Source organism: Anas acuta, chromosome 7, assembly GCF_963932015.1.
Source record: "Anas acuta chromosome 7, bAnaAcu1.1, whole genome shotgun sequence".
NCBI lineage: Eukaryota > Metazoa > Chordata > Aves > Anseriformes > Anatidae > Anas > Anas acuta.
The window spans coordinates 35,162,146-35,188,813 of record NC_088985.1 but is presented as its reverse complement, the minus strand read 5'-3'; the positions used below and the strand labels follow the sequence as shown (position 1 = coordinate 35,188,813).

General features: G+C 37.8%; 1 protein-coding gene across 1 annotated transcript; it reads left to right on the top strand.

The window, feature by feature from the left end:
- The first annotated feature begins 1,806 nt into the window (after nucleotides 1–1,806).
- DHX32 (DEAH-box helicase 32 (putative)) lies at nucleotides 1,807–26,647 on the top strand. Its single transcript, XM_068689153.1, has 11 exons — nucleotides 1,807–2,623; nucleotides 5,801–5,994; nucleotides 7,643–8,015; nucleotides 10,546–10,791; nucleotides 12,864–12,963; nucleotides 13,063–13,221; nucleotides 22,193–22,384; nucleotides 23,064–23,213; nucleotides 24,248–24,438; nucleotides 25,335–25,516; nucleotides 26,406–26,647. Exons 1-11 carry the CDS (start codon nucleotides 2,354–2,356, stop codon nucleotides 26,596–26,598), a joined length of 2,250 nt encoding a protein of 749 aa, XP_068545254.1. The 5' UTR covers nucleotides 1,807–2,353; the 3' UTR covers nucleotides 26,599–26,647.
- The last annotated feature ends 21 nt before the right edge of the window (nucleotides 26,648–26,668 follow it).

Sequence of the window (26,668 nt, the reverse complement as noted above, 5' to 3'; positions counted from 1 at the left end):
GTCAAGGTCAAGGACTGGAGAGACAAGATTAGAAGCCAATACTCTGGAAGAAAAGGGCAGAGCTGCAGCAATGGGGCATATTGAGCAGCAACAAGAGTTGCTTGGATGTCTTAATTTGCAAAGGCAATACTCAATCATGCTCCTAGCCCAGCCCTTGGCTGCGTTCATTAGTCTCCTCGTTTGCCAGGGAAGCTGGCTGCAGAGAGCTGTTGGGCTGGTGTGCCCGGGAGGGGCTCAAAGTGCTCCATTGGATACCTGGCTGCAGATCAGGACAAAACTTGTACATGGCCCATTTCTGCACAGGTAAATAATTTAGAATGGTTAGAAACTTGTCCTGTTAAACCATTCAATATCATGAAAGAAATGTTTGTTTCATATTACTTGGTTTTCAAATAGTAAAAGTTCTTCTTTATTTTGTAACTTGCTTAAATTTGTTTTTTTTCTATCATAGGTACAAAAAAAGTAAGGACAAAAAAAATGTTGAGCTATGATCAGAAATACAGATTTGTTCAGTGAACCAGAAAATATTGCTGTCCAACTTCTTATGTTTTGAAGACAATAAGTCTATACTGTAGTTGAAGAAATTAGAGAGCATATACTACTGCTATTGCATATGAAAAACGAGCAAAATGCAGGAAAACAGCAATCTTTACTTCCTGTCATTTTATGCTGGTTTTTGAGGAAACACAACCTTTGTAGGATTGTGCTCTGTTAGTGTCCTCAGGCATTATTGACTTATTTCAACCACATTTGAGAGAGGCAGTGATAACAAGTTTGCAACTACTTTGTGAAATTAAACAAAGAAGGATGTAACACAAAACCAGACACATCGTCAGGTATCAAGGGATCCACTAAGGTCACAACAGGAAAAGTGGCTTCCAGCCTCAGCTGAACGTGACCTAATTCAGTGTCACTGAGCATGAAAACCAGATTCCTGTCACCTTCACAGACATCATGATCAATCAGGTGTGTCCCCACGGATGGTTTGTCCACAGCCTGTTTTGTAGCGCTGATCAATCACCTGGTCCTTCTGCTTTTCAGAGATGCTCCTGCAGATCACATTTGGTTTTGGCCCTCAAACTGGGCAGTCTTTGCTGCCAGGCACACTAAGTGCCAATAATCAGCCTGTTTTGTGAGCAGCATATAATTAAACTTATCTCGTTTGGATTGAGATATTCAGGCTGCTGAACAAAAGATTTTCTCCTACTTCTCTGCGTTGGTTTTCTATGCTGCTGTCGTCAAAGAATGCATTAGCGGCCTTGCAGCCCATATGGTCCAAGGTTATGAAACAAGAAAAATCTGTACGAGGCAATAACTTTTATTATATTACTTAATACAGAAAAACCTTGACACAGAAAAAGCACATCAGCATTGTGCTCATGGTCTGTTTGTCAAGACATTATCAGTATCATTGTTCAACAAAAGACTTGCCTCTGGAACTGAAATAAAAAATGTTATTTAATATTTGTGTTACAGTACAGATCAGTCAAGATTAGGAGGCTCTATTTTGCTGCTTATGAGCCCTAACAGTTGGAGTTACTTTACATCAGTGCTTACCTCCTCTTTGAAGACCACTTCTGGTGCTCTTGAAGGATTAGAATTGGCATCGCTCTGCTTTTTTTAATGTATTGAAACTATTCTAGATTTTTAATTACAGCAAAGATTGATAAAGGGCTTCCAAGAAGAGTTAATACACAGACTACATAAAAAGACACGTTACTACTCTCTAAAACTCTGCGTATAACATCAAACCGCTGGCTGCTCCTGGCAGATGCTTTCCAGCACCAGTTTCCATGCGTCAGCCCGCTCCCGGCCCCTGCGCCCAGGGGTGAGGCCCATTGTGCTGGGATTAGCTGCACACATGACTGTCCCACGGGGACAATAACCACCCCGCGGCTCCTATTCACAGCCACTGGGCACAGGCAGGAGCCACAGAGGTCAGGCTCAGCGCTCTCTGTCCCATTTATTCTCCAGCCCAGCCAAGCAGCAGCAGGCAGGAGCACCAGCAAACACGCTGGCGTCTGTTTTTTTTTTTGTTATGTGCAGAAACTGCTACTGCTAGACGTCTTTTGGTGCAGTTATCGGTATTTTGAAACTTGGACCAACTTTAAAATGTATTTTCTGGAGGCTCATTTGGGTTATTAAGTGAGTTGGAGTGGGACGATCTGAGAACAAAGCAGGCAGCTGCACCCCACGACTGAACGTCAGCCCAACTTTTCAGCCGAAATACTAATCCTGAAGCAAGCAGGAATGGATTTCCTCAGGCTTACAGGGCCTGCGTGACCTACCGGTACAAAGGGCTCCCTCCATCATCCTTAATGTGCTTTTGCTGGATGTAGTATATGTAAGAAAAATGGAGTTTTTAACATTTTCTCCAGAGATCCACTGCTTTTCAGAACTGCTTGACTGCAGTGATGGTGATGAAGAGGAAATACTAGAATTTGGAGATGATTTACAGCTTAATCCTTTTGATGGCTTGCCTTACTCTTCCCGTTATTATAAGCTTATGAAAGAAAGACAAGAACTTCCAGTATGGAAAGTGAAATATACTTTTATGGAAAGTTTGCTTCATAATCAAATTGTGATTGTGTCAGGAGATGCTAAGACTGGCAAGAGCTCACAGGTGAGTATTAGAAAATACTTTGTTGAGCTTTTTTTATTTTTAGAACACTTATTATTGTACACTTCTCAGAGATACTATTCATATTTTACTCCTTGCACAAGTTTTTAAAATAGAAAAAAAAAATGTTCACTTTACTGTTCACCTATACTAGATGCATCAATATCCAGATTTATGTTATCCTGGTGTCTGGTTTTGGTTAGTAGTGGGCTGTTGCTACACTGAGTGCTGTATGGCATTGTAATATAAAATATAACAGCATCCAGTTCGGAAGAGTTCAGCTGCAGTGCAGGCACACAGCTGTGCTGGTGTCCAGCAATTCTGTGTGTAAAAACAGATGTGCAGCCATCTATCGTAATCTGAGGTGTTAAGGCCAGAGAGAGTAAAGTACAAAAGGTGACAGAAAAATCAGGCAAATATAGATGTAAACTGTATATAAAAATACACATTTGAATAAGTTTCTGCAAATACTTAGAGGCAATTGACACTTACTTTATGTTTCTCCATAAAAGCCATTTTTACATAGTTGATGGTGTTTTTGAGGCTTCAGGGTAAGCTGTGCACTGAGTAATAATAATTTTCAGCCTGTGATTGTCTACCACAGTGTCATAAAACAACTAGCAACAATCTCAAGCTGTAACTTTTTACATTCTAAATAATAAATTTTAAAATTTCAAACCCTTTCTAAACACTGGCTGAGAAACATGCGCATTAACTACTGTAGCTTAAAATTCAGAACCAAATATATAGAGAGGGAGAAAAATGTTGTATAAAATATTCTTGTATCTATCAGTACATGTACTGCAAATTTTTGTTTTGTTCCTATATGATAACATCACATCTCACCTTGAAAACCTATCAACTATATACTTTAAAACCCGTTACAAAACATATCAGACACAATCCTTCCGTACTGATGTTACAGGTGCATTTCCACTGTCTTCAGAGAGTCCAAGGCAAAGTCTAAAATAGTCTAGGACTTATTTCAAGTTGCTTTAGTATTTTATCAGTAAATCATTCCTTTGGCATTTTGCTGGCTGCTATTTTGCTCAGCTGGAAAATTTTATCATCTCCTCCCTTGTATTGACTAAACTTGTCATTTTATCCTTTTTGTCCATCATCACATCGAACACCAAGTGGAAGTGGTAAACTCTGCAGTACCTCTGTTGGATTCAGCTCATATCCTTACTTGGAAAGCATGGTTTTGATCTGATTAATGTTATATCAGGAAAGAAATACAGTGGATTTGCAGGCAGGTCATAAAAGAAGGTGGAGAAGTTCTCAGGGAATGAAGGACTGAAATCAGTAGGGCTGTTTCTCAGTGAGAAGCCATAGACTTTCTCTCACTCCAGCTAAGAGCAAATGGTTTTTCAAGAACACATGATTTACAGAATTAATGGGAAATGCATCACTGAAACCAAGATCTCAGTTGACTCCAAGCATATACATATCTAATAGGGCTATTAAATTCTACTGTTATAATAATGTATATAACAACCTAAGTCTGTTGCTCCAATAAGCAGAGAATTGTCAAGCAAATATTATCAGCCACAGTATGAGTGTTTATGACTGGGAATTAGGAGGAAACTTTCCTGCATGTAAAGCTATAAGATAGCTTACTGTTACAGGGCTTCTCATACTTGTCAGAAACTTTGATGCTGGACACTGCTAGAGATCACATATGGAACTAGAAACATTATCCTTCAACTGAGAATTCCCATCTTTCCATAAAAAATGCAAACAGCGCCTGGGGCCTGGAATATTTCTTGGAGTGGGAAGTCTTCACCCCCTGTAATTGACTGTGATTTATATAAAAGAAATTTTGTATAATAATAAACTATTTATTAACAACCTTCAGCTCTTTCAATTGTCCTAAAACAGGTTTAACAAGATGTAATACATTACTGGCTGTTTAACCATTTTTATAAACACAAATAACTATACAGAAATAAATTATATATGGCTGATGTTGTCACACCTAGTTTACATATATTAAGTAAAGCAAGGGATTTGAAACCTAATATTTTCACTGAAATAATATTTACAATGGGATTGTACATTCTTATAGCAATAACACACTGATTTATTATTTTCCAGTATTGATTTTCTACTGTAAATATATAAGCTGTAGAGCTACTGCATAACTTTCTGGAACAGTTCAGCTTCAGATACCTTGTTTGCAGAGTAATTAATCTGCAGTTGTATTTATTTATTTATTCAGGCATTTATCAGTTTGAAATCCTCTTTCTCCTGGGACACATTCCTCACACAAGCACCTGAATACAGCACTCAGTGGCTGGGTTGCTGCTAAGCCAGCTAGGAGCCCCTGCCAGCAGATGCTCACAGTGGCACTGTCCATGCTACCTGCTCCCAGATGCAATATATTTTCTCCTCAGCAATATATTCAAACTATTCCAAGTCCAGCTGAGAAACTCCCAGATGGACCTTTCAGCCCATGTCACTCCAACTCTTGACCATTTAAGAGATTCAGGCTCTTGACATTTAACTGGTGGATATTTTCTGTGCTCATCTGCCCTTAGTCGGGCAGAGAGTAGGCACCGGGTGCTCGGGTCGATTCAGTTCTTCCACAGTCTTCTCAGAGTACTTCAGGCCTCACCTGGAGTACGGTGTCCAGTTCTGGGCTCCTTGGTACAAAAAAGACAGGGGTCTCCTGAAAAGAGTCCAGTGGAGGGCCACAAACTTAATACAGGGCCTGGAGCAGCTTCCTTATGAGGAAAGGCTGAGAGACCTGGCTCTGTTCAGCCTTGAGAAGAGAGGACTGAGAGGGGATCTCATCAATGTGTATAAATACCTGAAGTGTGGGAGACAGAGGGGTTTGGCCAACCTCTTTTCAGTGGTTTGTGGGGACAGGACAAGGGGGAATGGCCACAAAATGGAGCACAGGAAGTTCTGCACCAACAGGCAAAAGAAATTCTTCACGGTGAGGGTGATGGAGCACTGGGACAGGCAGCCCAGGGAGGTTGTGGAGTCTCCTTTGAAGATATTCAAGGCTCATCTGGACACCTACCTGGGCAACCCTCTCTAGGGAACTGCTTTGGCAGGGAGTTGGACCCGATGATCTCTGGAGGTCCCTTCCAACCCCTACAATTCTTTGATTCTCCTTTTGCATGACAGCCTCTGTTAAGCACTGAAGATGCCCATTTTCTTGTTTGCTCACAGATCCCCCAGTGGTGTGCCGAGTACTGCCTGTCCGCCAGCTACCGGCACGGCGTGGTGGTGTGCACCCAGGTGCACAAGCAGACAGCCGTCTGGCTGGCCCTGCGCGCAGCCGATGAGATGGATGTCAGCCTCGGCCATGAAGTGGGGTACTTCATCCCATTTGAAAGCTGCTGTTCAACAGAAACCATCCTGAGGTTTGTGCGTTTGGTGTTTTATCCCTTCAGGCTACTGCTTGCCTTACAGTTCTTTGCGAGGATGCTGCAAAAGCTCGCAGGGGGCAGCAGCCCAGTCCTTAGCTCTTCACAGCCCCGTTGCACTAACACAACAGGATGGACAGCCAACAACTGCATGTGAACAGTGATTTTGTGGCAGAAGGATTTTGTATCCAGATCGGGGAAAATCAAAACAAAAAACACTGCTTTGTAAAGTTGCTTCTAGTATTTTAAAATGTAACTACTGGAGATTTTGCGATTAGCCAGCAAACTGTAAAATGCCTGAAAGAGGTATTTTGTATTTAATTGCAGTAGAGATTTAAATGAGGTAATGCTAGCATCTGCACAAAAATTCATTAACCATCTCAGTAAACTCCATATCCTTCTACTGTTTCTTTCTCTGTGTTCCAGTACAGGAGTGTTTGTAGCCATAAAAGAAAGCAAAGCCAGAATTTAAAAGCAATCAAAATTCTCTCTAATTGAAAAGGAAAATTCAGTAATGAGAAAAGCACTGTGGAAGATTTTTAAGGGATAAGAAATGTACATAAAATGTCAGATACAGATAAATAACAGCAGCAACACGAGGATCCAGATTATGAGCCACTATGAAAGCTAGATTTGTTTTCTCAGGTTACTTAATATGGCATATTAATAAATGACTATAAACTTTGAGCCTTTTACCCAGCTACATGAGCTCCCCCTGATTTCCAATGCAGGTGAGGGTACTCACCACTTCTAAAAATCAAGTTCAACTGCTTTTCCTTTTGTGTGTCCTTTCTCTTTCATGAAGAGATGCTTACCCCTCACCCTGCAGTATGCTGTGTATCATCTGAAAGGGTTGTGAGGCATTGGAACAGGCTGCCCAGGGAGGTGGTGGAGTCACCATCCCTGGAAGTCTTCAAAAGACGTTTAGATGTAGAGCTTAGGGATATGGTTTAGTGGGGACTGTTAGTGTTAGGTCAGAGGTTGGACTCGATGATCTTGAGGTCTCTTCCAACCTAGAAAATTCTGTGTATAATTCTGTGTATGAATCTGCACCTGATGTGAAAGGGAGATGAGTCCTATCCTTACACATATTGAAACCTGGTTCAAGAAAATTCAAAGTCCTACTGAGCAACACAGCACAAAATAATATGCTTTGTAAAAATTTTGAGTAGCAGGAATAATAGGAAAAAAAGTGGGAAAGGCCTTACAATATGAATTAATCTCTCGTCTTGGTTCCAGCAGTGCCTCAAGTGTGTGTGTACGCCTTCATTTCCTTATCTGAAAACATTAGTTCATAGCTCAAGGATTAGTTATTGCATGCAATATGCTTAGTTTGGAAGGTGAAAAGCAATATAAGTTATGATTTTAGGGCAGAATTATTTCTTCTTTTGCCTAGAGCATCTTTTCAACTGTAGTTTCATTTAGCATCATTGACTTTCATTGAGTTTTTAGCCACTTAGAAGGGATTTAAAGAGGAAGCTGAGACTGTGATACCATCTACAAAATAGGCAGTATTCATTCTTATCAAATCTTTCTTAGTAGAACAGAAAGAACAAAGCTGTCCCCAAGACCTTGAATTAATTTCTCAGAGTCAAACCTGAATATTCCAAGAAACTTTGTGCAGTTTTCTGTTTGCATGGTACAGATACTGTACAGATGATATGCTACAAAGGGAAATGATGTCTGCTCCTCTTCTGAACTCCTATGGAGTCATCATCCTGGATGACGTGCATGAGAGAACTGTTCCAACTGATGTGTTACTTGGCATTCTCAAAGATGTCTTGATATCAAGACCAGAACTGAGGCTGGTAATACTCACTGCTCCTCACATGTCCATCAAACTGCAGAATTACTGCGGCAGCGTCCCCTTCATAAGAGTGGAAAGCAAACACCAAGCAGAGGTTGTATATTCCTGCAGCATTCAGGAAAACCACTTTCTGTCTGCACTGAGACTGCTCTTTGAGATACACCACTCAAAAGAGAAGGGTGACATTGTGATCTTCCTGGCATGTGAACAAGTAAGTTATTAACTCATTCTAGGATTTCTGATTTTAACCAAGAAAAAATTTACATCTGTGTTTTTATATGACATATAAATATCTTGTTGCCAGAATTTAAGACATTGGACATTGCTAACAGCTTCATTTCAGTTTTGTTGTTGTTGTTGTTGCTTTCTGCAAAGGTGTTTTTGTATATATAATGCTGCATTATCTGCCCAAGGAAGTGGTAGAGTCCCCATCCCTGGAGGTATTTAAGAGACATGTGGCCGTGGTGCTTAAGGACATGGTTTAGTGGTGGACTTGGTAGGATTAGGTGTTGGTTGGATGTGATGGATCTTATGGGTCTTAACTCAAATGACCCTATGGTTCCATTATTACGCATATAGCATAAACTAAGAATCTATCAATTTTTTGTAGGTTTGAAGAAAAGCCATCCTCTTCCTGTATGATGCAAAAAATAACAAAGGTGGCATACAGGGACAAGAGTCACAGATGTAGGCAGTTAAGCCCAACGCCAGAATAGATTGCAATGTATTATCACACTTTATTTTATCCCTTTTTGGCAGGAATGGACACGTCCAATTCGCATAAACATCCTACTTCACATGAATGTTTTTACTATAAACCTGCCTACAAGGTCTTTCCAGTTGCATTCTCCTTTACAGTTGCGAACTTCCCAACCATTTGTGTACACAGCAGCAGGAGGCAAATGTCACTCCAGAGGTGCTGCAGATAATTCAGGAATCCGTATGGATTTAGCTGTTCTAAACAGTGACATCTCTGAATCCCTGAAGTGATGCTCTAAATTCATTGCTGTCAGGATTGCATAATTAGGTCCTTCTCAGAAAAAAAAAGAAAAAAATCATAAAACTTTATACCCATCAAACCAATGTGCCTATCAATGTGCCTGTATTCAAATAAACATTTTAAAACTTGGAATTATTTTAAAATATTATTATTTTTAATTTCCTGATAGTGGTCTCCATCCTTCCACTTTGTACAATTAAATCTGCTTTAGAACAACAAATTAACTTTCATAGCTCCAGATTTGTGAGATAATGACTTTTCACAGGCAAAGATAAATCACTTTGAACTACCCAAGGGTTTTTAGTTTTCTATTTTTCTTTTGATTGGATTGTTACTCATTGTAAAAAAAAAAAAAAGGGGGGGTGGGGATGGATATGTAACATTTTTAATGGTGCTAATAATCTGTTATAAGCTTCTTAGACACAAATTTTGCAAACATTAATGAATTCCCTGTATCAGTTCCTATGATTACAATACATAACGTTAGAGAGAAAACACAGTCTTTCTGTTTGGAAGTTCTGGGAACAAAGTTTTATTTCTGTTAAAAACACTTCTGATAGGCAAGCCCCACACAATACTAAAATAATAATTCACTTATTGTTGAGAAGAGATGTCTTAGTTTTCTCTCTCATGATGAACAAAATTCTTGTTATGAATCGCTACCCCACAATTCACATCCCACGTGTTCTTGCTTAACTGTGATTTAAAGTTTCAGCTTGCCAATGGCTCACTGTTCGCTAGCACTCAACTATCTTTTCTACTGAACAAAAACATGAATAAACCAAGAGCATTAACATTTTTGATGTTGTCTTGGTGCCAGTCTTGCTATTAGATGTCATTGCCATACTTTTATAAGATTTTTTTTTATGGGATATTGTAACTGTCACTACTTTGAATGTAGTATCACTCTCAAAGAGGAGCTCAAAGTGTTTTTTCAATTTTGAAAATTTTTACTAATAAATTAAAAAAAAAAAGGCTCAACACTTCAAAACTGAGTGAGCCTCTGCCTTTTAAAATTCATGCACAAGGTAAACTCTATTTTTAGAAAAGACAAAACCAAAACCAAAAAAAAAATTTAAATTTGTTTTTGACCTCTGAATTTATGACTTTTTTTAAAAGTGGTGCTCCATTAATGTACCTTAGGGGCATTTTACTGACTTTATTAGTCTTCACAAAATTTATTATTAACTAAGAAAGCACGATAAAAACTTGTATAAGTTTTATATAATAAGCCTCAGCAACGGCTCACCTGAGTATCCGTTACAGCATTCCCAGGCCTGCACACATGACAAATTTGCAGCAAAATCACATTTTTTCAGAATTAAATAACAGATGTGGATGCATCCTACATGTCCTATATACATAAAGGTTAGAGGCCATTTCATAATTTCTCATTCTTGATGTTCCTGTACTATATTTATGCACATCTGTCTTCCCCTGGAGGTGGGTTTGGATAAGATTAAAGCTGGAGAGAACTGTTTAGGAAATTGCACAGGAGAAAAAGACATTTCAAAAAACAGCCCAGATTTTCCATGGTGTATATTTAGTGGAGACATTTGCTAAATTCTCATATATACTTCTATTCCATTTTGGTTTTGTCTTGTAATGATCATTCAGTCAGTTTTAAATGTTGTTATAGTTTGATACATGGTTAAAGTTCATTTTAGATTAAAAATGTTTTAAATATTGATATTTGTTTTTCATATTGATTATAAGAAAATAATCTTTCTCCTGATTACAGGAAATTGAAAAAGCCTACCAAATTATCAGACAGGAACAGGCTAATTTAAATCCTGACCTTGGAGAACTCATCCCAGTTCCTTTATATCCCACAAAAAGAGACTTAATTCCCAAACCAAATCAAGACAAGCAGAAATGCTACAAAAAATACAGAAGAAAAGTGTTGCTCACCACAAGCTTTGGAGAATCTTTGATTTGGATTAAAAATGTAACCTTTGTCATTGATGTTGGTGTTGAAAGAAGAAAGGTTAGTAAAGTTAATCAAAATCAGGATGCCAAAAATGAAAAATGCATAGTTTTTTTTTTTTTTTTCAGAGTGTAGAAAAACAAAAGGTATAATTGGTGCAAATGGTTTCTAGGTATATGTATATTTCAATTCTTTCATAAATCAGATTGTATAACATTTTTAACATTCCAATTACCTAATGTAAATAACTTTCGAAGACATCGGTATGTCTTCAGTTTCTTAAAGACAGAGCAAAATACAATTTGTTCTTGGCTACCTGCTGGCATTTTACCTGGTTTAGTAGATTAACCTCATTCCTTGTTTCCTTAATTCCTGTGTAAGCAGTGTAGTGCCACAAATCAGGTAACACAGAAGGGGTCTCAGACAGGAAACTACTTCTTTTTGGAGCTGCTTCTGCATACGTACTTCCATCCAAGTAGCTCAAAACATTGCAATTTATTTAATTAAGACCTTTTACAGTTCATTCTATGCCCTCGGTTCTTGTTTTGCATGCCATCCTCAGAAGAACTACTGCAGCTCCAAAACTAGATCTTATTTCATTTATTAAATTTATTTAAAAAATGATGTGAAGTCCTAACGAATGAGTAACTGTAGGAACAAGTCACTGCATGAGCTGGAAAGCTGCACTACGACAGGCTTTATAGCTGCCCTACATGTTCTGCTAGACAAAATAGGCAAAAGGAACAATATCCAAGGTTCTGTACATAATCTGCTATTGAATCACCCAAATTGAAAGTAAGTGTTCCTAAACTTTTCAAACAGAGATGACTAATGCTTATTAGCCTTATGGGTTAGTTCAGGCAAAAGGCTGAGAACTAACACTACCTCTCATTTTCATTACAATAAAAAGTGTCTAAAACTGGCATTTTTAAGGGTTCTCATTTGGGGGTTATAAAATAACTCAGACTCAAGTCAAGGAAAAAAATGTTCATACTTTTGTGCGGGAGGAACAAAAGTCTAAATACAGTTTTCAATTAGACTACGCATAACCCAGTTATTTCTGAACTACAGTTGTTGTTTCAGGTGGATGACTGAAATGAATTTCACTTCCATTTTCAGTTGGATGGAGATGAATCTCAATTCCACTTTAATTTGAAGCCTAAAGTAGAAGTCAGTGCTTCCAGATTTCTGTGAATCTAAAATATGAAGTGATGGGAACAAATCAGTTTCAACACAGTCCTGATGGCTGTCAAATCGCCTTTATCAATTACACAGTTTCTACCCTTTAATTCAATTACTTTGTCATAACAGCTGAAGCTCAGTCCTCTAGTATTCATTCCTCAGCAAATCAAACTTACATTCAATCCATATGGCTGGAAGTCAGTTCAATGTAGGCAAACGTTTGTGCAGAAGGAAATCCCACATAAGTCTTGCAGTTGGGATATATAATGAATTTACCCAGTGGAAAATAAATTTGTCTGCTGCACTGAAGCACATTTTATCTTTTGATTGAAATCTTGCTTAAAGTAGACAAGGTTGAATCAGATGACTTGACTAGGAAAATGCCTTACCCAGCTCTTGCTGTATTGTACAGAAACTTATGGACATCACCTGGTGGTTGGAAAAGTGAGTAAATCAGCTCCTTATTCTAACAAAATAAACGTAAAATTAAGAAAAAATAAATAAAACGGGACCTTGTACATCCTCATTACAGTCCTTGTGTCCTGTGCTGAACTGACAGATTTCAGAATTAAGACAAAAATCTGGAGTTATGGAACAGAATTTTATCAGGCAGTGTTGGGATTCTGTCATTGAAAGAAATAAACTTTTTTTCATGCTTTTCTTAGTGATACCATAGATGCATTTTTTTGTGCTTTAGTATGTTACATTTCTTCAGAAAAAGACATCCATCTTAGAGAATACCTACAGAGCTATTGCAAAACTTAAGCATCTGTCAATTTATCAAAGTGTTGACTGTTCTCATTCCCTAGCTGGTGAAATATACGGTATAAAAAGAAATGAAACTGTTAGTACACACTGGATTCGATAACCTAGACAAAAATGCAGTACAGAGCAATACTTTTGTAGTCTTCACTTACTTATCTGATGCTTAATATCTCTTTTATTTAAAGGTGTACAATCCTAGAATCAGAGCAGACTCTGTTATAACGCAGCCAATCAGCAAAAGCCAAGAAGAGATGCATAAACAAATTCTGGGCATGTCTTCATCAGGTAGAATTATTAGCTCAAAATGCAAACCCATCAGCTTAAATTATTAATAGGACCAATGTGACAATGCAAACAAAGTAATTTTCCTGAAAACTCTTCCAGGAAAACTCTTCTGCTTGTATCCCGAAGAATTTACACACAAAGAAATGAAACCAGATTTACCAGCCAAAATACAGGAATCAAACCTGACTAGCATGGTTCTCTTCCTGAAGAGGATGGATATAGCAGGCTTAGGACACTGCGACTTCTTAAGTAGGCCAGGTAATGATCATGCACCAATTTTCCATATAGTTTATATTACTTTTGTGGTTATTTAAAGATTAATTTTGCCCTGTTATTCACAGTGCTGTTTTTACTGAAGTACTTGTAATCTCATTGCCACTGTTTTTACTACTTACCTACTAGAACAACAGTTCATAGTGCAATAGTTGCGCTTAGAAAAATGGTACCCGATATGAACCATTTGCTCTGAAAAAGACCATCAAGCATCTGAATGGAATTGGAATTAAAAAATAAAAAATAAAATAAAAAAATCAATATTTCAGATATCTTCTCATCTAGGTTTCATATTATTTTCCTGGAGCTCACAAAGAAAATTTGTGTCCCGTTGTACAAGGCATCGTACAGATACCTAACAAAATATATTCCTTTAATCAAAAGTTTACAACCCAAATAAACTACTATTGTTACCTTGGAGATACATTTAGAGGAATTCAGCTCTCTTCTTATCCTCCAGCGTCTCCAACCTCAAATTTACCATAAGCTGTTGCTTAAGGACAATATTATTTATAAAATAAACCCAAATAAACTTTCAATATTAGGCAGGAAATACTCTGAATTTTGAGTTAAGAGTGCAAAGAAAGTGGTTGCATTATATTACTATTATTATTTTTTATTTTACTGACTTATATATATATATATATTTTTTTTTTTTTTCTACAAAAGAATATTCTCTGTTCTGACCTACCACAAAATGCTGTTGATTTGAAGCTAATTACAGTGAGGGAAATACCACAGATATAATTGTTTTGGAGATCATGTTGCTAGTTTCATTTATGATCATTTTCCAGTGCAAATAAGAAGAGCTTTCATTATTGTCCTCCTTTTCCTCTACACATGCATGGAATTAGAACAAACACTTGTCCTTCACATCCTGTGCACCGTAACAATCAGTGACAAAGTTTAATTCCCACTGTTGGGTGTTGTGCTACATTCCAAGTGGAATTTTAAGTGAAATTTATTCTGCTTTTCCCTTGTCTATCTGCTTTGCAAAAGCATACCTAACTGAAATGTTGAAAACAAACAACCAAACAAAAAACACCATTGCCCTCCTGAGCAGTAACTAGTTGAAGATTGATGAGAATCAGCAAGTATTTTGGCCTTGTGAGTGTCACCTCCTGTGCTGAATCCAGGAAACCTTCATGGAAAATGGTTATGGAACAGAGTTGGTTTCCACTAAAGTTTAGAAAGCGTTTTACTAAAAATAAAATAGAAATAAAAATCTAAAATATATTAGTGCCTTTACTGCATATGAAGAGAGCTGTTCTTGAACTGTAGAATTAATTAGGAATGTTACACTAGGAAAAGCATTCAGCATTTTTGGATTTAAAAGCACAATGGAGACAGAGTTGGTATTCAGTAAGAACAAAATGCTAGAGGCATTTAAGGATTTCACAGATGTACGAATTCTAAGTTTTGTCTGTATTTTGAGATAATGCAGCTGAAGAAAGGGTCTTGCTGATGTGTACAAAATCGTAAAGGCATTTGATGAATGCATCAGCTTTATTTGGATGGGCATTAAATATGAAGAAGTTTTTGCTAACTAGATGAAAAGTGTGAGTTCAAGGTATTGAGAAATTTGAGGAATTACTGAAACAGCGTGAGGAATGTTAGACACATTGCTTGACCAAAGAAAAAATCCCATAAACACTGTAGGGAGTTAACTGAAATGGGATGAGAAAGTCTGCAGAAACTTCTGGTTTTCCTGTCTTATTGCCCCAGAAAATTAAACATTTGAAAAACTGCTTTAATTGTGTAATAAAACTCTTCCCAGTTTATCCTAGGAAAGACCACACAATGACTTTATTTGCCTTGGGGCTTTCTGCTTCTTAGTGGGCAAACAACCGCTTTGCTACTAAAACTTGAGCTGTATTCCTACTGCAGCTCTCCGGAGATGGCTATAGAAGCCACCCTATCAGACACTTTTAAATACCTGGTGCTAAATAGGTTTGTCTGAAAGAAACAGGACTACTGACGTAAAGATAATTGCAAGGGGATTTAGTTATTTCACTGCACCTGCCAACAAACTCAAAACACGTCAAGCTTTCAAGCACTGAAGACCTCCTTTTGGGCCCTGCATCCTCCTGAGAGCTTTGGGTCAACGATCCCCACCTGTGGAAGCCCGAGTTCCCTCACCTGAGCTGAGAACCCTGACCTGCACACTCAGTGCCATGGTGGCTAAAACAGCAGGACAGCACCCAGGTGAACCTGAGACTGATTAAAGCCACATCCTGGAATTAAACTGGTACCTGGTTAAACTGGTATCCAGTTCATTTACAGCCCTGCAGCTTTTTCATCAGTAGTCATAAGGTCAAGTTAAACCTTTGTGGATTGCAAATTGCAGGGGAGTGTTGCAAAAGAGGTGAAGAGAAAGCTACCAGAGATGGAAAGCCTCCTCTCCTGTGCAAGAGATCCCAGCTTCCCAAGAAAGCTTCGTTATCTTTGCAGCAGTTCAGTTTAGTTGCATAAGCCTTCTGTAGTCTGCAGTGATGAGGAAGGCTGAAGAAGACAAGGAGGGATCTCCAAGATGGTATACAAGCCTAGAGTGGAGATGATAAGCAAAGCTCACAAAATGAAAGCCGTTTTGCCCATCCTCAGCCAAACATGGTACAAGACCAACTGGAAAACAAAACAAAACGACACTGCAATATTTCAGTATGCTCTCATTTGACCTAGCCAAATCAGTTGCTGTTCAGAGGATATAGGTATTAAAACCAGAAACAGCCTATTTTTCCCCTGCATAGTTTGTCCTGAACTTGACTACTTAATGGCTCTTCACCTCCTTGATTTCCCTTTGAGCAGAGGGAGCAAATGTATTGCAGTTCCCCTGCGCCTCTCACTCCCAGAAACAATGTGCCACAGGAGTACCCATGCACCATTTCTGTTCAGCTAACATTCTCAAATTTTCTTTACAATGGAAGAAGGAGGAGGGTTGTGTTTATTTATATTTATTTATTTATTTATTCAAAGGTGAATTTTTCCTAAACAAAATGACTTCACTGAAGTGTTGGAGAAACGTATGAGCATGATCTGGCGAACAGAAAATAAATTAAATGTACACAGAAATTCATTTATAGATGCATAATATGGAAAGAATTTCTTCCGATTGTGTGAAGTACTCCTTCACAGCCCATTCCCTACACACAGATTAGTGAACATATAGTAGATAAGCAAAGAAACAGAAATTACATCAGTAAAATATTTTCTGTTCAACAACATAATGCACGAGGTTTTTTTTTTCTGCTGCTCTTCCAGAAAAAAAATAAAAGCCTGGATTAACTCTGACTCATTACTGCATTATGAGAGCAACAAACATGTCAGGCTTACAGCTGCTGCATTTAATTCATGCTATAATCAAGATGAGCAAATGCAGCAGACTTGTTACCCTTTTTAGAATTCATGAGCCATATGAAAATGTATTTGGCACTGCAGTTCTGAAGTGCATTATTTGAATTCCTGTGCCACTATAATAGCGATGTCCTTACATGTTTATCAGTTAATCAGCTAGATCTTTATTGTGTTATATAACAGGAGAAAAGAACTCTTTCCACGTAGATTGCCGCAACATTATGCATCTCTGCAAATCACTGGAAAATCCTTATTTAAACTATGCAAATCAGCATAAAGACTAAGCCATGTAACACTTCCATAAGAAATCAAGGTGAAAGCAGTTTGCAGATTCTGCATTTGTACAGAATTATCATAAGCAATTTTCAGATTAAAATGTTTGTTGATGGCCATGGATCCCATGACATTTGAGAGCTATGCTATTGTAGCTCCACTGAGCAGGTATTTCTAGAATATCCATAGTAACAGGAGTTGTATAAATGTGTATCATTTCAAATCATTTCAGAGACAAAATTTGTTTGTGTGTTCTTTCATTAGAAACAGAGTGTGTCAAAGACAGAAGCCACACAAGGTCTGCTCAACGGAGCACTTCATGGCAGATTTGTTACTCTGTTGTCGATACTTTTACGTTTTAATTTCTGAATTTGATTGATTTGATTGATTAAATAGTATTGCATAGCACATAACGGAAAGCTTTCTGATAGTGTAGATATGGCCACACACTTTGTATTCTGTACTGCAGTCTGGGCACCCTACAATGGAGCACATAGCACGCTGCATGCAGCCAAACTGCTTCAAACAGGGAGCTGCTATCACTGCCCCACAGAGGGTACCCCAAAATGGGGAGGGGTGTCCCAGTACTGTTAAAGCTAGACTAAGCTCAAGTCATTCATTAAAAAGTAACAAAATAAAGCATATTAATTATTAAATATTATTTATATTAAATATTTTAAATATTAAATATTTTTCACACCAATACAAGGTTCTTTAAATTATACTCTGTGGATAACTGCGTGTTGCACAGTCATCTACGTGCATCCTTGAGGATGACACAAAGCAGAGACAAACCTGACTGGCAGTCACTGTTACCCCTGCAGTGTGGCTGTAACTCAGGGTGTTTATGTCAGGAAAACACAGGTCAGCTCCCGTATCCTGCTGTCCCCGCTGGCAGAACAGCACAGTAGGGTCCATTACCAGCCAGCTCGGAGGCGTGAAGCAGCAGCAGAAGCAGGAATAGAAAGGCTACAAAGTATGAGTTTGGCAAAGGAATTTTAATGATCAATTATAGCTATAATTTCAAAATAATAGCTATAGAATTGGTAGCACCAGAGCGTAACAGACTCATAAAAAATCCAGCCTCAGAAGTTACAGGGGAAAAGAAAAGAGATGCAAGATGAAATCTGCACATAGAAGCTTTTCCTAAGAAACAAATACCAAGAAAAAAAAATATTTGCATAATTTAAAGAAAACCTGGCACTAGATTTCTCCATATCTTCAGTTTGTTATCCAAACAGTAATGTTAAAAACAAACAAACAAACAAACATACATACAAAAATACAATAAGAGAAAACTTCATTCCCCAGAGCTGGTCTCCCTGCAGTAATTATTTTGGCAGCTCTTCATGCTGTTAAGCCTAACAGAAACTGGAAAAACTTGTGGTTTGCCAGGCAGTGAATCAGCTCCTTAAAGACAATGTCCCTTCACCTGACATCTGTTTCAGCTCCAACTTTCTAAGAGTTACCCTGACATCCACTTCAGCTCTAACTTTCCTGCAGTTATTTCTGTGGAAAGAGAAGATCTATCAAGAAATTGGTATTTTAGACACTCAAAATTTTCACTGAGTAGGAGACGAGAACACAGGACCTGTCAAGTTAGATCCTCCAGATAAGCATGATATGCCAGTTAAATGGACTATTAATAATCATGAAATGTACCTTTCATTCCTATCTCTAATACTCATTCTTTGTAGAACTTTGGGCAAATCACTAAATCATTTGCGTCCTTATGCAACAAGAGTAACACTTTCATATTTATTTTATCACCTGGTAAGGGCTTCAATTTCTGGCGTGTAGGATGTGATACAGAAAAGATTAAAGGTGCAGCTACCTTTAGAAACAGCTTACTCTGTTCGTGTCAAAGCTGCAAAAAGCTATGAAACTAAGAATATCATTTTAAGTTAGCTTGAAACCCTCAATAAACAATTTCAATGCTAACAATGACATTTAGCTACACATTTGCTTTACAAAGCCCACGTGTGATCATCACCAGTAGGACGTTTAATTAATAAAATTGGCCCAGCTTCCCTGAGACAAGTCTAGAGCAATCCAGCCTTAAGTAGCCAAAGAACACAGGCAAGGGAAAGAAAATATCGGATAAGGAAATAACTTTCAAACTTCCAGGGATGTGACAGCTTCTTGTTGAAAGTACAGGATATGTCTTGAGAGCTTCTCTTTGACTTTGCTCCTGTGAAAGCAGTAGCTGAGTCACCAAGCCTCACAGTTTGCCTCCATGGCAGCAGCAGCCCTAAAAATAATGATGCTAGCATCATTATAAGATGATGCAGGTGGTTCTTTAAAGAAAAGCTTTCCATATTTAAGCATTTATACTAATTTTACTTATCATGCATTACATTAAATGACTTTACTACATATAATTACATTCTATTAAAATAAGAAGAAAATCTAAAAGAACCCTTAAATGAGCATTTGCTGCCTTTATGATGGCTTTTTATTGATTGAGTTTGTGCCTCAAAATGCAGACTAATATATGAAAACCCTATTCCAATTTTCATTTTCTTACTGTTCCTTCACCTGCTTAATCAACTTTTACCATCTTTTCTAACACTACACAACTTTATGAGTCAACTTTTTTTTTTTTTTTAACTTCTTTTTTTTTTATAACACTGATAGCAAAATTGGGAAGTAATTTGTGCTTATAAATCTCAAGGCAACTAACTCTAGTGCATAAAAATGCAAATTACTGATGCTATCAGGGAATTGAAATTGACTGCCACATAACCATATATTTTGTAACTTATGGCACAAACTACTTTGTTGATTTCTGGAAATTAGTTTTCCTTGATTTCCTAGTAATTACTATATGTCTGAATGACAACTCTAATTTCCCTGTATTTTCAGTCACTGATAACTCTTTCCTATCAGTGACTCTCATTCTTCATCAGATGTTACTTTTCATTTCCTTGAATGCCTTAAGTATTTCCTTTTCAAATGCTTCAGCTTTTGCAAGGGTTCACCTCTTACCCTGTTGAACTTTGTATGTCTGATAATAAATGTTCTCTCGAGGCAGAAACCCACCATGTTGTACAAGCACATCACAGATGTGCACTCTAATATTAAATTAAACAGGTTAAAACTGTAGAGTTTTGACAGAAATTTATAGACTCCTGAGAGAATTTCTCTGAAAATGAAGAGTAATAGTTTTAAGAATAAATCCTAACACTAACAGATTTACACTCTGGAGAAGCTCTGCAAAAGCAGAAAAAAAAAATGTAAATGGAATTATTATTTTCCCTTCGTACATTATTAACTGAAAAAAAAATAAAAACAGCAGGTGTTTGCTTGCTTCTCATTTCATTTGTTTCTTTAATTCATTATACCCAGTTAATTACAGGACAGACTGATGACATAGACAAACAGTTCATTACCAAAGAAGAAAAAACCCAAACCCAAGACTTTGCTTCAGGAAGGCCAGGCACCCGGGGGGTGGTGTTATGGCTAAAGGTCACCTACCAGTTCTTTACTGGCTTCTTTTGCTTTTAATCTTCATGATTCAGAAGCAAGCAAGAAATGATTTCTAGTCTTCTATTAACAAATATACAAGAGAAAACACACACCCTGCCCACATATTTTATTTTTTTTTTAATGTAGAGATTTGGGGCAATTATATTCAAACTGGCAGCAGCCCACAGAAATCTGAAAAAATTGACAGTGCAGTCATCAGTTTTCCAGTGCATTCTTGGCTGAAGAAGGGACAAGTCCTGCTGTAATGCATTTTTTGCCACAAACTTCAGAGGGACTGGAGTTTGTTATCTGCAACACAGAGGGAAAATATCAAAGAGCTCTTAAACTGGAGTAAGGGGAAAGCAGTCAATAGTAACAGGGCCGAGATATACAGAAAAAGATTCTGCCTTCCACAGCCTCAGATGCAGAGAAGCAAGACAAATTAGTGGAAAAAAAAATAAAGGAGATACTTGGATACTTGATGAAAAAGGAGAACCTTTGTCAAACCCCTTTGCTATTTATTCCCATGCAGCTGAGAGGTTCAGAAGAGCTACTGCTAATACTATCTTTTTGTCTCTTGAGAAGTAACTGATGAGATGTAGATAACTGATGAGAAGGGGATATTTGTATCTGTGCATATGAGCCATTTTCTGCATCTTCAAATCTTGTGGGTTGTTGTTTTCATTCACCCCCTTCCATATGAGGAATGCACACCTATGACTTGTAGAAGTACTCTCATCCTCACAGAATAAGCTTAATAAGCCACTGATCAAAACTGGTTAAGTTGTGTCCATACTCCAGCAGTCTTCAGAAAAAGAGCACTTCAGCCTGAGAGCTCGGTGTTCGATGTATGCAGAAGCAACACTCCTTGCTGAACACTCCTGGCAGACCTCCACTTGCTTCATCTGACTTTGAAGATATGAAAACCATCACTTTGGTCCTTGTTCTCCTGCTGTCACTGTTCAGACTTCTACCTTAAATATTCAATTCTAGCTCATGATCCCCCTCATGTTTGCCTCTGTGTGAGTCTATCTCATACATGTGCTCCCTTCTCACCCTACGCGGCCCAAATTCACCCATTTATTTGCTACAGTTTTCTCTTTTTCTCCCCCAAATAGTCTCTCAGCCTACCTAATTATTTTCCTATACTCATCATTTTTTTCTGCCCCGCTGCTCTCGCTTCTCATACAGGTTATAAGGAAGTTATAACCTACAGTAAGGCAAAATTGAACATTTCATTTTGTGTGAACAGTGAGAAAGTACAGCCATTTGCTAGGGAGACATTTTGTTTTACTATGTTCCCATTTTTCTTCCAACGTCGTGAGAAACTCTGTAAAGAGGAAAAAAAAAAAAAAGAAAAAAAAGAAAAAAAAAAAGCAAATACTCCAAATACCTGCAAGAATGGTAAGATATCTACAACTCCTGTAAATGCTTGTCTTCTCCCCTGACCCTGGTTTCCTGGTTATCATCACCCTTCTTAGAGCTGTTGTTACTTGACCACCAATCATTAAAGAGTATACACACAGAAGAAATAAGTACTCTTTGAGTAATTTTTTTAGTTTTTAATACTGTAGTCAGCATTATCTTGACTTTTAACAAAAACTGTTCTTATGGAATATGGGTCAACACTTATTTTCAGCCTTGCAATTGGTACCCTTTATTTTCCTCCTTAAATTTCCTCCTGAATGTTCTCAGCCTTCAGATCATCTCATTTACTGCTACTGCTTCTTACTCGTCGTCAAATAATGGAAGCTGACTTCCATCATTTTCACATAGAAAAAACAGAAACAGCGCAATGAGAATTCAGACATTCATTTACATGCAGCCATTCTCAGGAATTTGAAGTATTTTTCCTTTTTGTTAGCTCCTGAAAGCCTGATGCAGGCTTTGGAAGATCTTGATTACCTAGCGGCCCTGGATAACGATGGAAACCTTTCTGAATTTGGAATCATTATGTCAGAATTTCCCCTGGATCCACAACTGTCAAAGTCGATTCTGGCTTCCTGTGAATTCGAGTGCGTTGATGAAATGCTCACCATTGCAGCCATGGTAACAGGTACTCCTAATTCGGGTCTTACTGCATGGCGTGGGCCACCTGCCAAAAACACATCAACTTTTTCAAAGTCTCTTCACAGGGGCAATCCAAAGGCAAAACTTGTATTGTTCACATCCTGCTTTTCCAAGTAAATGTCTTTGGCTGCTTAAGTCCTGATTTTGAGCATGAAAAAGACAAGTACCAAATTTGTAAGTAGCACTCCAATTCCATGCTTCAGATGCCCCGTTAGCTTCCAGCCTTTTGTCAGAGCATGCACAGAACATTCCTTCCGAATGCACCTTCTTATCTCATTACGTTCATGCACATTTGTTACAGAGTGGAGAGAAGTAAATTAGGGGAAATTTCTAATTATGTACAATATTGAACTGTTGACCTACAAATAATTACTTTGTGATCTTGTTTCTCCACTTCTAATGTAATAATTTATGAAATAAACATAACTTAAAGTGCTCATACCATCCTGTCCTGGTGGATCCCTCTGATCCTACATAGCATTGTGGCACAAACCAGCTGGCCCCAAGCACTGGACATGTGAAATCTGTAGCCAGAACATTTAGATTATGGAAGGTTGTTAACAGAACTTTTTTTTTTTTTCATGGATGTGGCCTGTTTGTGCATGTACCTGAGCATCTTAATAACTACCAACTTGATTTTTTTATTTATTTATTTTTTTCCTAAGCTCCTAATTGCTTCTTACACGCGCCTCCTGGAACAGAAGAGATTGCTCTTACTTGCTGGCGAAAATTCTCACACCCTGCAGGAGACCACTTCACTCTTATCAATGTCTTCAATGCCTTCAGGGAAGCGGCTGCAGACTCCACAAGCCAATGTAAGTGTACCCGTGTCAGGCAAAATAAACCCAGTAACTTTTTTATTTTTTAAGGAGAAGTCATTGTTGGTATTAGGTTCATAAACCCTTTTTGAATTCTTCCTAGTATTGCTAATTTGCAGGGAGAAAAGAAACCTAAGATAGCAGCCTTTGCTAACAAACTTTTGTTCATTAACTAATTAGAAGTGACCTAGGACAGCACAACTCACCCAACATTAGCACTTTTACAATTGTCATTTGAAATGACATTGTAGAAAAACATGCAAAAAAAGATGTTTCCTCCTGTAAGAGGACACAACCCAGGTTTCAGACATGAAATGACATGAGGGACTTGATTCCCCAGCAGCCCAGCAATTGTTAAGGTTTACCAGGTGGTTGTCAGAGTAAAAGGCAGGTTTAAGGGAAGAAATTGAAAGTTGTAACTTTAATGCCACTTACATGAAGCCAAATGAAAGCCAGTACAGCAGACAAAAGGACTTTGAGGGACTCTTCAGGTGAAAGAAGCTTCTCTGCTGACAGGAGACATGCCAAAACACCACTTCCACTTCCTAATACAGGACAGCAGGATTGTTTCACGTTCAGTAATGTTGAATTTTGGAGAGGTCCAAGAGAAAATGTCCTTTAACAGCTTATGACAATCACCAGCTCTACAAACATGGTTTCACTTCTGTGTCCCAGCCTGAATCCAGAAAGTCAGGAACTACAGTTGCCAGTCATTCTGTTTGAAGCTATTACCTTTTACATGCCAAGTAAGGGATTTCTAATATTTTGATTAAAAAATAGCTAAAATTTGATAAAATTACGTGAAGGTATCAGGTATTGCCCACTCACTTTACGGACAAGATCCATGAGCCTAAGCTGTCCATATGGCTCTTGATAGCAGAATTTTGGACAGCTCTGACACAGCTACTTGCTCTAAATTGTGTTTAATCTATTGTACCAGTCAAAGAGCGTTTTACAGAGCAGTATCTCTGCAAATAGTACCTATCAGTAAGACTGTGCTTTAAGCCAAAATACTGTTTTTCCCTCCACAGACTACAGTAATGAAAAATGGTGTCGTGATTATTTTCTAAGCTGTTCTGCACTGAGGATGGCAGAAATTATCAGAGCCGAACTAGTAGAGATTATGAAGCGTATTGAACTTCCCATTTCAGAGCCGGACTTTGGATCACAAGAAAATGTACTAAACATTAAGAGAGCTCTCTTATCTGGTTACTTTATGCATGTAAGGAAAAATACCATGGTTTTATCTTACTGTGTTGTTAGCTTACATAGAATTCTTTCAGAGAACTTCAGTTCCGTAATAAAATCTTTTGATCATCAGAAAGGGTAAAAGCCCCTTTTCCTACACCGTATCAGACAAACACTTTAGCTGATTCCAATCTTCTCTCTGGTGTTCAGCTATCACAGCGTGAAGTCCACATACTTCACTGCAAGAAGAACGCTGTCAATATGCCTTTCACTCAAAAGAACTTTTTCACCTCAAAAAACTCTTAACTTGTAGTGTTCTCTCAAATATGATTTCCTTTTTGAAGATTTTTTGTGGAAATACACTGAATACACTTGTCTTGTCGAATGTTTAGGTATAAATAATACACAGCTTTCTTCATCTCAAGCAAATGAGGTATTCTAACTATAATTGTGCACATAAATAAGAAAGATTAACGGTTTATTTCTGCTTGAAAGCATGCTTTCCTGTATATCACTGTGCTCTACCTAAAAATACAAGAATGACTCCTGCAGATAAGTTATTACTTCATGTGCCTCACACACATTGTTTTTTAAAGTCTTCTAATTTTTTAAGAATATCTCTGTTTATACATAGACCCTTCGAAGCCCAGCACCCAGTTCATACATTTACTGTATACATGTAAGCCTGTCCATATTTGTTGCAGATGGTTTCTTTTCAAATACACAGGTAATACTCTCCTTAACAGTAAACCCCATTTCACAGTACCCAGTCCCTAGCTTTCTCACAGAAATCTGGGAGTAGGTTTATGTGCTCCCCATGCAAATATCTGAAAACAAGTTTAATGTCTCGACTGAATATAATAGGGAAACACAGGTCTATGTGTTTTGTACATTCAATTAAGTAACAGGTAACTCTTTGCTTTTTTTTAGGTTGCTCGTGACGTAGATGGCTCAGGTAACTACTTAATGTTAGCACACAGACAAGTAGCCCAGCTTGATCCTTTCTCATCATATTATAACTCCAGAAGAATTCCTGAGTGGGTTTTGTTCCACGAGTTCAGTATATCGGAAGACAATTCCATCAGAGTCGTCTCTGAGATATCCCCCGATCTGTAAGTTAACAATGGTGACACCATTTCTTCACTCGGGTCTCTAGCACAAAAACAAAACTTAAGTCATAAACAGGGTAAGGATGCATGTGCATATTGAGAGCAATGCTTGCAGAACAAATCAGCTAGCGTCTTTTCCTTTTTTGATGTCATAAAAGTAGCTATCTTCTAGTTCAGCCGAGAAATCCTTTCTGGCATAACTGATTCAGGCACTGAGTGAGCCTCAATGTCTGCCACTGTAACCATTATCAGTTCATCCACTGAAAAAACACCTTACAAGATGCAAAAGCTTCTTACATTGTAAAATATATGGAAAAAAAAAATCAAGGAAAAGTTAACACTGCTGTGTACTTACAGATTAATCTAGCTGGAAAATTCTTTGTTTCCAGAAAAGCTATTTTCCAGCAAATCTTTTTCTCAACGTGTTTTATGTACCCAGCCAACTAAATCATTTCATAGCAACTGTTTATGAATTCAAGAAAAGACTACAGCCTCTTCTCTGCAAAAAGCTCTTTGTACTGGAGAATAAGCATTTCACTGTCCTCTCTTTTTTATTTCCAGTGGTTATAAGAAAGCCTTCTCCTACTCTTATTGAACAAAAAATATGTTCAAATTCAGATAAATTACTATTTAATGCAATCTGCAGTACTGGGAACTGAACCACAATGAACCAAAATTACCTGATGCACAGACAGAGTCCAGCAAGCCTACTGAAAGCACAAATCACTACTACATCTTTCAGACAGCTTTGTTTTTGATTTTAAACACCAGTTTTGCAGCTGTATGCATCTGCGTATTGATGTTCTCTTTTGTATAAGCCTGAAAATAGCTATCCAAACACTTCACAATTCAATTAAAAAAATACTCCTGTTTTGTTTTACTTCCTCAACAGGTTCGTGAAGCTGACACCTCAGTACTATTTTAGCAATCTTCCTCCTAGTGAAAGTAAGGATATTCTGCAGGAAGCGATCAATCACTTGTCACCTGTTTCAGCCATGAAGGAGGAACAGAAAACTAACAGTGACAACACAGAAAATGAAAAATATCACCAACCTCCCACAGAACAAAGATGTATTATTCAATGATTTTAGACTATCATATATTAGATCAACATAAATAAAACCATATATGCACTATACATCCCCATCTGAACTC